At 33.0% G+C, this 14,890-nt stretch overlaps 1 protein-coding gene across 1 annotated transcript; it reads left to right on the top strand.

Moving 5' to 3' along the window:
• Nucleotides 1-5,772: 5,772 nt before the first annotated feature.
• Nucleotides 5,773-14,817, top strand: EMB3144 (AAA-type ATPase family protein). Its single transcript, XM_079034582.1, has 16 exons — nt 5,773-6,112; nt 6,765-7,020; nt 7,475-7,841; nt 8,567-8,825; nt 9,008-9,139; nt 9,905-10,105; nt 10,193-10,302; nt 10,385-10,463; nt 11,211-11,348; nt 11,445-11,556; nt 11,673-11,836; nt 12,137-12,242; nt 13,051-13,127; nt 13,832-13,975; nt 14,074-14,237; nt 14,434-14,817. The coding sequence occupies exons 1-15, from the start codon at nt 5,882-5,884 to the stop codon at nt 14,215-14,217; spliced, it is 2,520 nt and encodes an 839-aa protein (XP_078890708.1). The 5' UTR covers nt 5,773-5,881; the 3' UTR covers nt 14,218-14,237; nt 14,434-14,817.
• Nucleotides 14,818-14,890: the final 73 nt, after the last annotated feature.

A 14,890-nucleotide genomic window follows, 5' to 3' on the forward strand; every position in this document is an offset into this window, starting at 1 on the left:
AGTACGGGCCCAATACTACCGACCACACCGCATCAGCATTCATCCCAAATCTTCCTCCCCAAACCCCGGATAGTGAGTACTCTACTTCTGTTATGCACTATCTACTCGCACACTAACAAAGCATCTCATATCGGCAAACTTCCCTAGACTAAGGCATCACAAATCAGGCCACTCTAGTCCTATCATGAATACCTAGTCTTCTAGCATGCATAACTATTCATATCATATAATATTGTAAGGTATTTTGGGGATCTTTACCGTTCGGGCGCTGACTGATCGTACACACTGCTTCTTTCTTGCTTACCACAAAACCATTTACAAAAGTTTATGCCTTTATTTAAAAAGTTTCCTCAAATCCTCGGTTTGAGTTCAGTTACCCCCGAAGGTGCACCCGAATCCCTCAAACCAAGGCTCTGATACCAATTGTAACAACGCAAATTTTCAAACAAATTTTCATTTTAAAAATAGAGTATTTTCATTCAAAACAAGGCATAAATAATTTAAGTGTCATGTCAAATACAAACTGTCTAAATCCCAAGATCATAAAAACATCCTTCAGTGTGTATCGATCACGCCGGCGCCTTCCCACGGTCCTCGCTAGTAACTGAAACACATACATAACAACTGTAAGCATAAATGCTTAGTGAGTTCCCCAATATACAACTTACGCACATACGCCTTTCCAGGCCCTGACCTTCCGGTCCATGTGTCTCAGGGGACTTCCGTCCCTGCTGGGTAAACCTTCCGGTCCTACCCACGCCGACCTTCCAGTCCATCACACAACATATCGCCTTCCGGCCCATAACATATTGCCTTCCGGCCCATAATATAATCGCCTTCCGGCCCATGACATACATAGCACACATATAACAAATAACTTACCATATATAGCACATATCACATATCATATCCGACCTTCCGGTCACACAGTCAAACCCTTCCGGGTACAGTATAGTGAGAAGACTCACCTCGTGAATGCTGAAAGCTAGCAAATCCTGAAATCACTCGTGCACAATCCGACGAGCTACAACCTCCCTATAACATCACATATCCCTCATTAACACTTATATCTTCTAAGTGTGACTATTCCTAAGAAGTCAGACTTAGGTCAACTCTGGTCAACGGTCAACGGTCAACTCGACCGGACTCGGCGAGTGCCATGACGACTCGGCGAGTCTAGACGTCCTCCCCAACTTCCCCTGATGTTCCCTTTCTACTCGTCGAGTATCCCTCTTGGCTCGACGAGATCCTCGTGAAAGAATCGCGGGGCCACCCCGACTCCACTCGCCGAGTCTGAAGAACAGCTCGACGAGTTCCAGTCAATCTCCAAGCTACTCGCCGAGTCTGTTCATCGGACTCGGCGAGTCCATGCCATGCAGTCGATCAAACTGCTTCCTGAGATAAGTTTTGTCCCGAAATACACAAGCATGGGACCTTCTGGACCTCTAAAGGTCCTAATACAGGGTTATAGTCGTTTGGGTAACAAGGTACTAATTCATCTAATCACCAAATGGGTTCCATAAACCCTAAATCCATGCACACATCAACAATACAGAAAGAATCTGAAATATTACCTGAATAACGCACTCTCTGTGTCCCCAAACCGCAGAACTCGAATCCCTTGCTGTTCCTTTAGCCAAAACTCTTCTCCTCCTTGCACAACAATTTCTTCAAAGCCCTAATATCCTTCAATCTTGCTCTAGATGCCCACAGCCGTTTAGGGTTCTTCTCAGTCGACTAAAGACGGACAATGACGGCCTATAAGTGCATTATATACGTTCCAAAACCAAACGGCTAGGGTTTCCGCTGAACAACGTCGACTCGTCGAGTCCATATCTGGACTCGTCGAGTCCAGTCGCGAACCTGCGACCAAGTCTGCGATCCTACTCGGCGAGTCTAGGCTCCAACTCGCCGAGTCCCCTCTTAAATCACCCCAAAAACATAATTTAACAATACCTGAGATTCCGGGCTGTTACATATCTAATATTTATTTTCAACGCTTATTTTTATTATTAATTAATTAATTTATAATAATTAAGCAAATAAGCACATAATTCACATAATATTCACATAATTCATCTTTATTACTTCAAAATGAGTTACAAAGGTTGACCTAGACTATTACACCATTATTAATGCTTTAGCCCAGAAACACGGGCGTTACAAGTGTCGACATAGTTTGTTTAACATACTAAAATTGTTGTGAGAGTTTTGTAACACAAAATAATTTATTTTGTGTTGACTCTAACATGTCACAATTTCTACAATACACATAAAATAACGTTGAAATTTATTTTATCCAAATATCTTTGTAGTTATAAGTGTTAAAAGATGTATGTCCAAAAGTTAACATATTTGAGCATAAAACCCATATTTTCGTCATTTTGGGTGAACAACATGGCCACAAAACTTTCATAACTCAAGGATGTTATTAACATATACTTTGTGATTTTTAACATATATTAATAATATTTTTAGCTGAGAGCTTGCTTCATCTTCAACCCATGACTATGGTACATGAAATTATCGAAAGGATAAACTTAATCTAGCAACATGAGCCTTGTAAATCTCGAGTTTATGGTGGGTTAACATGAAGTAATCAATATTTCAATCACAATATTTAAGATGCATGCTATTACCCAAAGGTTAAACACATTACACATCGGTACATGAAATTATGCAATGGTTAAACGAGGTTTGACTTGTATCCCCCCCCCCCCAAAAAAAAAAAGTATGAAGAACATGAAAATAGTGAGGTATGAATCTCACATTGGTTGATTCCGTGTGGTAGGAAGAAAGAAGGAAGGAGTTTTCGAGCCAAGATTGGTCTTGGAGAAGTTCTCGAAAAGTGGAAGTTCTAAGAATTATACACACGAAAATATGTGTAAATATAGAGTTCTTGATCTAGATATGTAAAGAAATCACTTAAGTTTACAAGAAACTTACCAAGTTCTTGTGAGTTGTTTGAAGAAAACCTTGAGGATGGCACCACACATGAATTTTTGGGGAGAGAGATGAGAAGGATTCTTGAGAGCAAATGGAGTGAAATATGATTCTTGGTGAGGGTATGGGGGAGGGGTATAAGAGAGAGGGAGGGAAAGATGTTTGACTTCTTGATGGTTTGATATGATACATTCATAGATACGTGATGGTCCAAGACCTTGTTATTTGGGGGACAATATTGAGGTGGCAAGTGTTTTTCCCCTTTTCTTTTTCCTTTTTTTTTTATCAACCCTAACCGAACCCTATAGGGTTTTCGGTCCTCAAGGTTTTTAAATGGGCTTTCGGGCCAATATGATGTGTATGGCTTTCTGGTTTATTTGGGCCCAACAAGAGTGTTTTCGGTCCAATGGAAGAACCAAAGAAGTTTTCGGCCCAACAAGGCCCAAGGAGAAGTTTTCGGATCAATAAGGCCCAAAGAGAAAATTTTCGGTCCAATAAGGCCCAAAGGAATGCTTTCGGCCCAATAGGGCCAAAGAAAGAGTTTTCGGCCCACTAGGGTGTTGGGCTAAGAATTCTTGGACCAAAACCCAAAATGGATTGGACTTAGCTATTGGATCGAGTTTTTGGGCTTGTACGAGGCTGTTTCAACTTGATTTGCAATGTATGTACGTATGAACTTAAATAACATTGTAGTTTGAATGTCACTAATTGGGTGTTGCAAGGTTACATGGAGGAAACTGTCTCGTACAAGAATCACAATCTCAACCCTAATTTGCTAGTTGTGACAAAAGGTATCTTCAAGTTTTACATTGTTATTACTACATAACAATAAAGGTATGTGATCTAATCTTTCTTATATGGTTTTCGAAATTATTAGATGCATGATAGGGTTTCCAATTTTTGTGTCCAATGCTTGTATGTCTAATAGTGAAAACATAGATCCAAATCTAGGGTTGCCTGCACACATATGATTGTTTGCTATGTATAAAACCCATCATTAGGCATGCTCTCGAGTGTGTCTGAACTCAAACTGAGGAATCTATAATCGTTTTGAAAAAAAAATAAGTTTTTTAAAAAGGATTTTTATAAAGAAAAGGGTACGATGCATCCAATCAACCAAGCTCGAGTAAGTGATTCCTAGAATACCCTTATATGTTGATATGTTATATGTGTTATAGAATGTTTTATTCATATAATTAATTATTTTAGCATGTATAGCAGCGAAGTCAACTATTAGCTAAGATACTGTAACATCCACATTTTTCGTTAGACTTTCCACGGATAGACCCTCATTTACGTTGTCGTTTAAATGTAAATTGTATTATAAATAAATAAATAAATGAGAAGTTTTCTTATGTGTTATGTGTTTACAAAGTGTTCTTTGTATATAATATTGTATTTATGTTATACGGATAAATATTATTACGAAATAATATTTGTATAAAAATACAGTTAAAAACGAGATAAAAAGCTAAAAGTATCAATTAAAAATAAAAATGAAATTTGGATAAATGATGTAAACGAAATTTGAAATAATAGGAACGCGTCAATATACAGGATGCCTAAATGTGATTTCGTATGAGGAATTATGATTTTTCAAAATTTCAAGTGCGACACAATAAATCAGCGTGCGATACAGAAATTGAAATAAAAATCGGTTGGTTGTTAGCTAAAACAACCTAAATGAAAGTTATTTACTCTTCAATAGGAGACCAACAATATAAAAAATGTCGAAAATGGAGCTCGTATGAAGAAGTTACGAATTTCATAGAAATAAATATATTTGTATAAGATAAATAAATAAATCTTAAAATTTACATCATGTAAAAATCAAAAAGTAATAAAATTATGTTATTATACTTCAAAATGTTTTAAGTAAAAAATAGAAAACGAAAATATTTAATTATGTATCGTAGTTTGAATATTTTAGATAAAGTATAGACAACAAAAAAATATTTATATATTTTGAAAATAAGATTTTCTAACATATGCCGTAAGGAGATATAAAAAATATTAATCATGACAAATCTATTATAATAAATGAAGATAATTTTGCCACATGTCAATCTCTAATGAGTTTTGACACTTGTCATTTTATGATATTTTTTAAATAAATAATATCCACATGTCAATATATGGTTATTTTTTCAATTTTTAAAATTAAAAAGCCACATAATACTTATATTTATATATGTAAACTATCAAATGTAATAAATATTATACTAAATTGCAATTAATATGTTTTTTATTCCAAATTTCAATCCTTATTTGAAAATTTTATTTTAAAAAATACTTAGTATTTACATTTTAATCAACCCGTGTAATAAACGAGTTTTACAACTAGTATTATCATATAATTAAATATGAATTGCATTAATTATAAAAAATATTACCATAATTAAATGTGAATTGCATTAATTATATTCATAATAATTGAATTTCATATTTAATTATGGTAATATTTTTCCTAATTAATATTTTTTTATCTCTCTTCAGGAGATATATTATAAAATCCCAAAGAAAATATATAATAATTGTGAAAGAAAGAATGAAAATGTAAAAGGAAAAATAAGAGACTAAGAATATAATATTTAAAATGATTATTGTGTAAAATTTTACAAATGATTCTTAAACAAGTTTTATAAAATGACAAATACTTGTTTTTAGCAAAATTCTTTCAATTCAACGGATCTAGACATTTACGGTAATGACTATTTGCATTCAAGGTTTCTCAAAATGAAATTTTTTTATTAGAACCATTTCAAAAAAAAAAAAAAAACTCTAAAATCTTTATAAAATTTCTAAACACCGAAATTTTGAAATATCGCTGTTACCAAACAACCCTTTTTGTCTCTCAAGAACATTTGGTGTCCCGTGGCACTGACTGCAAACTCAACTCATTGTTGCCAAAGATAAGGAAGATAGAAGGAAAACAAGGATGGAAATGGTGTCTTTACATTCTTCTGATAAAACCCTAGTCAAACCCTTCTCTTTATCTTCATCTTCCCATGTTTTCTTTCCTAAATTCGTTCGATTGAAGCTCAACAGGACAAAGTTTTCTTTTCATGGCAATAATAGACTCAAAATTAGGGCTTCTTTGTCTTCGAATTCTGTTGTGTCCTCGTCTACTCCCGACAACGAGGATGCAGAGTCCTCGCAGCTGTTTGAGGTTGATCACCTAATTCAACCTTGCACTATCATGAATTTGACTGCTATGATATTCTGATTCTAGTTTTATTTATGGATTGAACTTGTGTTTTTTATGTGTGTTCATGTTAAATTGATACATTGATTGAAATTTACAGTATGTTCTACCAATGCTACAACAGTGGGTTTAAAAATGTAGGAAATTCTGCAAGGATTGAGAGTAACTGGTTAATCAACTTGTTATATACTCTCTCCTTGCCTGAAAAAGAGATAAAGGTGTAATCCTACTCGTTTTCAACTATGAAAAAGTATATATATTCTCCAAAGGGTTAACATTTATCCAACCGTTACAAATTATACAACCATTTTTCAACCAGTTGAGTAGGTTACATGTAAGATTTTCAATATTTTGGCCCTAGAATGAAACATGGTTTCATATTTTGTCTAAAAATTGGGAAAAACTTGAAAATTCGTCACACAAAAGACCAATCTTTTGTTACTAGGTCTCTAGAGGTGTAATTACCAGTATAATAGAAGATGAAGACCACAAGAAAGTATGAATTGGTTGTATAGGAATAATTAAGCTATAAAAAACTTGTTTTTGCAGGGTTAGAAAGCTATACTTCAATTATTACCTAATAATAAAACTTTTCTTGATAAATTGTGTGTTTCAGAAGCTGAAGGATAGAGAGAAAGAGCGCATAAACAAGCTGGAGGAGCTTGATAGAAAAGCAAATACACAGTTAGAAAGACAGCTTGTTATGGCTTCAAATTGGAGCAGGACATTATTGACAATACAGCAAAAGTTAAAGGGAACAGAGTGGGACCCTGAAAATTCTCACAAGATCGAGTATAGTGAATTCTTAAGGCTCCTTAATTCAAATAATGTTCAATATATGGAGTACTCAAATTATGGGCAGACAGTATCAGGTTAAGTCTCATTGGTAATGATTGTTTTGGTACTTATCTCAACATGCCCTTAAACCCTAAACCCAAAATCCTAAACCCATGTTAGTTAATGCAATTCATTTCAAAAAGTTGAGGGCTTGTCAGGATGAAACAGTAATCTTGGAAATCTTGGAATTGTAACTCTAGTATTTCAGATCATTTCCAAATAATACTGTGAATACAAATAATGTATTTTTGTATTAGAATTCTGACAAGTACTTTATATACGTATATGAACTTAGGATACTATAATAGACTAATCAATGCAAATACATTGCTATTTCTTGCATTTAACCCTTTACCATATATAGACCATAAAACCATACAATAGGAATCTTTGAGTTTTTATTTCAGCAAATAAGTTGCAAGATTGTTTTATTAATCGTTACTTCAATTTCCTAATGTTTCCTAAATCCTTGATTTTCCCTTTTTACAGTGATTCTACCACATTACAAGGATGGAGTATCAAAAAGCGAGTCAGAAAAAGATATAGTTTTCAAGAGACATATTGTTGATCGAATGCCTATTGACAGCTGGAATGATGTTTGGAAAAAGTTGCATCAACAACTTGTGAATGTTGATGTTGTTAATGTGAACAATATTCCTGCAGAGGTGTATTCGAGTGTTGCAACTATTGTTGTGTGGTCAATGCGACTTGCTCTTGCTATTGGATTATACGTGTGGATTGATAATATAATGAGGCCAATTTATGCAAAATTAATACCTTGTGATCTTGGAACCCCTCCTAAAAAGATTAAACAGCCTCTAAAAAACCAGGCACTTGGATCATTAGGCGAGAGTCGGTAAGTAAAATACTCACTTTTTTTTTTGGGCTGAATATATAAAAAATGATGTTAAAAAATATTCAAGATTTGAAAAAATAATGAAGGCAAATTTGTAAAAAGGTTGGACTTAATGGGAAAAACCTCATTTCCCTTACTTTCTATATTAAGTCTGCATTAAGGGTGTGTTTCTTTTTTCCCATTATGTGCTAGATTGGATAAATGATATCTATATAAAGTAAGTTGTATGAACAAAGACTGTTTTCCTTTTTGGACTGAATGAACTGTCTTAACGAGAGTGAATGACCATTTTACCCTTTTGTCTCTAGAAATGATTAAATACTATAATGGATTAATAATATTTGTCTGAAGTAAGTACTGTGTGAACAAAGACTGTTTCTTTTTTGGACTTAATGAACACTTTGAATGAGAGTAAATTACCATCTTACCCTTTTTTCTAGAAATGAAGCTGAAGAAAAAATGATTGAGAAGCATTATATGGATTGAAATTGTAATTGACAATTCTTTTTTTGAAATACTTAAATAAATTATTTTTTATATGAGTAACGATACAAATGCAATTAACATTCAATCACATGATGATTAATAACTTACATTGAACATAATATTTAATAAGTTGAAATACAAATCTTGAATTCAAACATTTATAGTGTTCATCCTAGCAATGGTGTTGCAGTTAATTTGACAGAAACAGGTTTCTAATTTTTTTTTGTGCGACTCCCCAGGGCCAAGTTTATATCAGCAGAAGAAACAACTGGCGTATCCTTTGATGATTTTGCAGGACAGGAATATATAAAGAGGGAATTACAAGAAATTGTTAGGATATTAAAGAATGAGGAAGAGTTTCAAAATAAAGGCATATATTGTCCTAAAGGTGTCCTACTTCATGGCCCACCTGGAACTGGTAAAACCCTTCTAGCAAAAGCCATAGCTGGTGAAGCAGGTCTTCCTTTCTTTGCTGCAAATGGCACTGATTTTGTTGAGGTCAAATTCTTCTTATCAACTTCATCACTTTTTTTTCTTTAATTAGGCTGCATTTGTTACACAAGATGAGGGCATTTACGTCTTTTGCACCCCAAACACAGTACAGTCTGTCTTGTCTTGTCATGTCATGTCAATATGTGATGTGATGATAGTTTGTAATTATAGAAATTGTGTATGCACAGATGTTTGTAGGGGTAGCAGCATCTCGTGTGAAGGACCTTTTTTCAAGTTCAAGATCATTTGCTCCATCAATCATATTTATTGATGAGATAGATGCTATTGGTAGCAAACGTGGTGGGCCCGACATTGGTGGGGTATGTTAACAAATAACAATAACAATGCCTTCCTTATTTCAACCTACAAACCTCCTATTACATCATTGTACTTTCGATTTTTTTTTCTTATTAAGGAAATTGTACTTTGAAATATCACCCAATCATAACATTCTACTTTTATCTTTTTTTTTTCTTACTGTGACATTACATTTTAAAAACTCTACCGAATTATCTTGTCCACTTTCATTTTTTTTCTTCGTATTAGGACATTATATTTTATAAATACCACCCAGTTGTCATTTTCTACTTTTCATATTTTTTCCCTTATTGGGACGTTATAAAATATTTTGAATTGGGAAATGAATAGTATACTTTTAAGTTTGAGACTTTGTCCACAAGAATTTCATATGTTGGCAAAATAAATTACAAAAACTGTCCTTTTAATTTACTGAAAAGATCCCTGTGCAGATTTTTTTAACAGAAACAGTCCATGTGTTTAAGACTTTTGTATGTTGACAGGTTTGGTCCCTATGTAGAAAATGAATTACCAAAATTGTGCTTGTAAATTATAGAAAAGGTCCCTGTGTAGATTTTTGTACAGAAACAGTCCATATGTTTAAAAAATTACAAAAATGGTCCCTGTCTATCACTAGTTCTAACCAATTGTCGTGGCTATAATTTGGTAGAAATTTTAACATACATGTTGGTAATAGGAAGAAAAAAAAGTACGTTTCTATAATAAACAAATTTACAGAAGTACATTGCTATTTCTTGCAATTAACTTTATCCTATATACTTTAAAAGGGTGGTGCAGAAAGGGAACAAGGCCTTCTTCAAATATTAACAGAAATGGATGGATTCAAAGAGTCAACATCTCAAGTGTTAGTTATTGGAGCAACAAATAGGCTGGATATTCTTGATCCTGCCCTTTTGAGAAAAGGTCGTTTTGATAAAATAATAAGGGTTGGTTTGCCATCTCAAGATGGTAGATTGGCTATATTGAAGGTAACTTCCCCTAAAAGATTATCATTTTTGGAATCCAACTTTTTTAAATTTTACCTTTTGATGATTTTTATAAGTGTGGTTTATTAGGTGCATGCAAAAAACAAGTATTTTCGTTCTGAGGAGGAGAAGGATACGTTATTGTTGGAAATTGCAGAGAAAACAGAAGATTTTACTGGAGCAGAATTGCAGAATATACTGTAATTGATGCATTAGTGTTTTATTTTTTTTTTCTTTTTCAGTTATGGTTTTATTTATAGAAGCTAATGATTAAGTTGACAGGAATGAAGCTGGTATTTTGACTGCTAGAAAGGATTTGGACTACATAGGGCGAGAAGAGCTTCTTGAGGCCTTGAAAAGGGTAAGGTGTCAGAAGTTGTGGTTTGCAGGATTCCATTTGATTTGGCCGGAATTGGAATTGAATTCCATTCCATTCTGGCGTTTGGTTGCAACGGAATGCGGAATTTATTTCTGTTGGAATTCACATAATCTTTTATCTGATGGATTTAAGCATTTCATCCTAAAACTCATGGAATTCAATACCACAAATTTCCTTGTTAAGAATACTCAAATATGGTTTTATTTTTTAAATATCTATTATTTTTTTAATCAAAAACTAGTTCTAAAGAATTTAATTTTGAAAAATAGCATTTCCATCTAATATGTAAAGTTTATTTATTTTTTTCACCTAAAAATATTTTTCTAAAAAATTGTAACAGAAATTTGATAGAAATGGTACTTTAAATAGTTTACAAGCATTTGAAATTTATTTTCCAATATGTATTTTATAAAACAAATAGCAATGAAGGGCAATTCTGTCATTTGTCATTATATACATTCCATATCCTTTGACAGATTTACAAACCAAACAGAATATACAAAAGGATGAAATGAAATTGAATTCCATTCCATTCCATTTCCTTCCAACCAAACACTCGATGGAATATGGATCATGGATTTAAACTCCATCATATTCAAATTCCTTTCACAAGATTCGATTCCATCCAAAAACATTCTGATTTCTGCAAACCAAACCCCTAATTGTTCACTTAACATCCTTGACTCAACATATTGCTCCCTATTCATGGTTTCTTTTTCAAAATTGCAGCAAAAAGGAACATTTGAAACAGGTCAAGAAGATAAAAGTGAAGTACCTGAAGAGCTTAGAATAAGGTTGGCATATAGAGAAGCAGCAGTTTCCATTCTGGCATGCTACTTTCCAGATCCCTATCGACCTTTCACAGGGGTAAATATAAATATAAAATATTTATATATATAAAAATTCTGTGATTATGTGTAAAGTTGATTGGTAAATCTTGAAAATCTTCCAAAATGCATGCAGACAGATATCAATTCTGTTAAAAGCCAATCAAACCTTCAGTACGTAGAAGTTCCAGGGCGTGTGTTTAAAAGAAAGTCAGATTATGTGAACTCCATAGTCAGTGCCTGTGCTCGTATGTATATTCAATTTCCATTTTTTTTTAAGATAACTTTACTCATCTTTGTTTATTTATTTATTTATAAATTTTGACTTGTGTGATGTTTCGTTATGTTTATTTTTTCATTATAGCGAGAGTAATTGAAGAGGAGATGTTTGGATTAGACAATTTATGCTGGATATCTGCAAAAGCTACATTAGAAGCTTCTATGCTTGCTGAATTTTTAATTCTTCAAACTGGAATGACATCATTTGGGAAGGCGTATTACCGAAAGAATCATGATTTAGTACCAAATGTAAGTGTCATCTCTTCAATCATATCTTAGTTGAACATTTATAATGTTTATTTATTTATTTTTATTGTAAATGAATTATGTTGGATATTAAAAGCTCATATGAGAAATTATTCGATTCCTATAGGCTGACCAAACATGATCATGGAATGTAATGACTCATTCCATTGCTTGATTTATTCCATTCCATTCAACCGATTTAGTCTTGGTTTTAATTATTATATTTTTCGGTTTTAGTCTTTGTTTTTATGCATCAACTTTATTATTATAATTGATGTTCTGATAGTTGACTTATTTTCATAGCTTGCAGTAAAACTTGAAGCACTTAAGGATGAGTACATGCGTTTTGCCATGGAAAAATGTTATTCTGTCTTAAGAGAACATTATTCTGCTGTAGAAGAGATCACAGGTTCGTTTTTTTTTTTTTTTTTTTTTTTTGCTTTTTTATATGAAGTGGTTTGTTATAATTTTGATATATGGATAAAATATCGTGGAAGATAATTTATTAATCAAAACCCTCATGTTCACATCCATATTTGTGTATGAAATATGTGCATTAATGCAACATTAAGGTAGTCTTTGGAAGGTGTGGAATGATTCATTCCATCGGAATGGAAAAACCTGTTTCTTTTGCCTCATGGAATGGACCATTCCTGAAGGAATATTATTCCTTCCTTTTTGTTAATTTTTACACCTTAATGGGGGGTTGTATTTTTTTATTTTTTTTTCATTCCATCATGGAATAATGAAAATGACAATATAACCCATTTTTGTTTACGTAATTTTTAATGGCACAAATCTTTTTTAAAGAATTTCATGATTTTTATTTAATTACAATTTATATTAAAATGTACCTAAAAACATAGTTTGTTATAATATTATGTGGGTTTTAATAAGATTTCATTATGTTAATTTTTCTATATCTCTAAATGAATAATTACTCAATTATAATTAAATAATATATCAAGTAGAGTTAAAACTATACATTAATTTTACTTATTAGATAAAATAATTCATATAAAAAATTCATTCCATTCCTAAAGGCCAGCCAAATTTAATCATAGAATGAATGTAATGACTCATTCTAAAACCTTTTGCTTATTCCATTCCTTTGTCCATTTCCATTCCATTCCATCCAACCAAACAGACTTGAAAGGTGCTGCATTTTCTATGTGGAACCCTCCATTTTGCTAACACAACTATTAAAAAAATTACAGATATTCTAATTGAGAAGGGAGAAATTGAAGCCGATGAAATTTGGAGTATATACAAGAATAGCCCTCGGATACCTCAGGTTATTTCCAAACTAGTCAACCCGATAATGTACATGTATATCTAGTTATCAGCTTCTTTTATTTTGCATTTCAATAAACGTAACATATTTTTATTACCTTGATACATCATTGATCATTCATCTAGTTTTTTCTTTTTTGAAATACCAAACGTTTAAATGTATACAATATCAGAATCCTTATCTTAAACATATACATCCCTAGTTAATTTTGGCTACTGAGGTAGATGTCTATAGGAGTAAAATTACATTTTTTTGTCCAACCCAAAAAGGTGGAACAATGGGGGATAGGGACACGCTCTTGATCTCTCATTTGTGAAAAAAAGACATAAATACCCTCCTCATCCCCATCATCGAAAATAGCCCTAGAAAGCTCATCTAGTCCTGTTCTTGTGTTTGTTACATGAGACAGTACTAAACTAGACAAGCTTTCTAGGGTTATTTTCGATGATGGGGATGAGGAGGGTATTTATGTCTTTTTTTCACAAATGAGATATCAAGAGTGTGTCCCTATACCCCCTTGTTCCACCTTTTTGGGTTGGACAAAAAAATGTAATTTTTACTCCCATTGACATCGGTCTCACTCCTAGTCCAATACACCCCAAACACAATATAGTTTGTTATCTCATTCGTATCAAACGGGGCCCACTTGAACATTATGTCATACAATCTTACTTTTTTTTTTTTTAATATTTATAATGATTCAGCCTCGTGTGACCCCTGTTGATGAATATGGTGCACTGATATATGCTGGAAGGTGGGGAATCCATGGTGCTTCACTTCCAGGTAGGGTCACATTTGCACCTGGAAATGTTGGATTTGCAACTTTTGGTGCTCCTAGACCAATGGAGGTTAGTGCCAAGTCTATATAGATATAATTTTAAATTCTAAGTTTTAACCATACATTTTTTTTAATAATAAAAAATGGTTGCACTTTTGTTGTGTGTAGACTCAAATTATTAGTGATGATACATGGAAGCTAGTGGACAAAATTTGGGACACGAAGGTTGAGGAAATTAGAGAAGGGGCAAAAAGGGAAATTGAAGCGGAAAATGAGAAGCCACAGGTTTTGATGGCAAGCCATTTTCTATGATTCTTGTTGCCTCTTTGGTGGTGAGTGTGTCTACTTGTTGGTAAATATATAGTTTCTAAAAACTAAAAAGCACTAAATGTTGCTAGGCAATTAAAGGGCTTCATTTTTTAATGGACAAAATACAGAAAAGGCGCTTGTATTTTGAATACAGTATTTTTTTTAATAAAGTAACATTGGATACAATCTAAAAATGTGTTCACTTGATTTTTTTGGCAGCAAATTACAACTTATGTGGAATCTAGATGCATTCATTTTCTTGATCATAGATCCATTCACTCCAAAGATTTACTGGATCTTGATTTCATGGGTCATTGGAAGATCATGTTATCACACACTAAAAAAAAACTTGATTGCATGCAACCATGGAGCATGAAGATGTTCTCAGATATAATTACAGTGAAAATGTATCAGTTTGTAAGAGGCCTAAGTTTATTCCAAGGGCATAAATGGGATTTCACATCTGTTTTGGATGGTAGCGGTAGAAAAAGGTTATGTAGTGCTAGTATGCAAATCACAGGGAGAGCTTGTATCTATATATATATATAGTGAAATATGCTTGCCACACTTTTTGGAGGATAATATTTGCTTTGTTTTTTCTTAGGTTCATGTCTTTTGAGGGTGATAATAGATCGAATAAAAAAGAAATGAAAATTAAGGATTTTTAAAGACTAGA

This window comes from Lactuca serriola, chromosome 4 (genome assembly GCF_051521515.1).
Source record: "Lactuca serriola cultivar US96UC23 chromosome 4, Lser_US96UC23_V15, whole genome shotgun sequence".
NCBI lineage: Eukaryota > Viridiplantae > Streptophyta > Magnoliopsida > Asterales > Asteraceae > Lactuca > Lactuca serriola.